This window comes from Bipolaris oryzae (assembly GCF_000523455.1).
Source record: "Bipolaris oryzae ATCC 44560 unplaced genomic scaffold scaffold_587, whole genome shotgun sequence".
NCBI classification, from domain to species: Eukaryota; Fungi; Ascomycota; class Dothideomycetes; order Pleosporales; family Pleosporaceae; genus Bipolaris; species Bipolaris oryzae.
The window spans coordinates 1-1,192 of NW_006911863.1; the positions used below are offsets into that span (position 1 = coordinate 1).

Here is a 1,192-nt window from a genome sequence, read left to right on the forward strand (position 1 = left end):
AAAAAAAAAGATTAAAAGGTCTTTATCTGAATCCTCCGCCAATTAATTAAAATCTCTTGAATTATTCATACCAGCTTTAATTTTTAGAATCTTTTCTAATCCTTCCGTGGTAAGATGATCTTTAATTATTTTAGCAGCTTTACATCCATCCATATAATTCAAAAATTTTAAGCCCACTGGAGGATATTTATTGAAAAAAGGTATAATTTTGTCATTAATCTCTGTAATATTTGAACATGCAAAATTACCCCAATCACCTTTTTGATTTTCAAATCAACCACATCCTAAATAAGTAATAAAACTTTTTAAAAGAAGTTCATCTTTAGAATGTTGAGTAATTTTAAAACTCAAACTAACATAGTGTCCTCCTGAGGGTTTATTTTTAAGTCTTATATAAAAACAACCTTCAGCGCTCGTGAATCCTGAAACTCAATAAGGGTTTCTTATTTTTTGATCTTTAACAAAGGGTTTAGGATAACTTTCAATATTAGGAAAGGCTGCTTTCAAGTCAGGAGATAAACCTAAATTCATCGCTGTTTTAATAGATATTAATTTATGAATACCGTCTAGAGTTAAATGTTCTTTATTAGAAAACATTTCCACAGCTTTCTTAAATAATTCAAAGTTCGAATGTTTTTGTGTTATTAAAGGGTATTTATTAAAATGATCTATGATAATATTCAAATCGTTAAGTTTACGAACTTGATAACGATAGACATTTTTTTCTCCCTTAGCTACTTGACCTACTCCAAAATAAGCCTGAACGGCATTCAATAAATCTTTATCTTTTTTATCTACACCTATTGCGAAACAAGCAGAAGATTCTCAACCACAAGTTAATTTAGAACTTTTTCGCACTGTAAGCGTAAAGGACCCTTCACCATCCGTAAATCCAGTCACAAATCAAGGATCCAGATTTGTGATATCAATCCTCTTAGTTGAATAATATCTTTTTTGACCTAATAAAGGTTTTGATGTACCGTTTAAAATCTTAATGGACTAATCTGTGCAGAGTCTTTAGACATATGGAATACGCTACCTGTACCAAAAAATTCTTTAATGCTATTTAATAACATTAAATCTTTTTTATGTAAACTTATTACAAATCTACAGGCTACACGTCAACCAGATTTATATTTATTATCTTTTATTATAGTTAATATAAAACAACCTTCACCTGATTTTTTTTTTT

The 1,192-nt window shown here is 28.9% G+C and overlaps 1 protein-coding gene across 1 annotated transcript; it reads right to left on the reverse strand.

Annotated features, from left to right (window-relative positions):
- Positions 1-429: 429 nt before the first annotated feature.
- Positions 430-789, reverse strand: COCMIDRAFT_111599 (uncharacterized protein; the record flags this gene model as incomplete). Its single annotated transcript, XM_007695848.1, has 1 exon — positions 430-789. A coding segment is annotated over one exon (360 nt), but the record flags the coding sequence as incomplete, so codon positions are not given.
- Between the last annotated feature and the right edge of the window lie 403 nt (positions 790-1,192).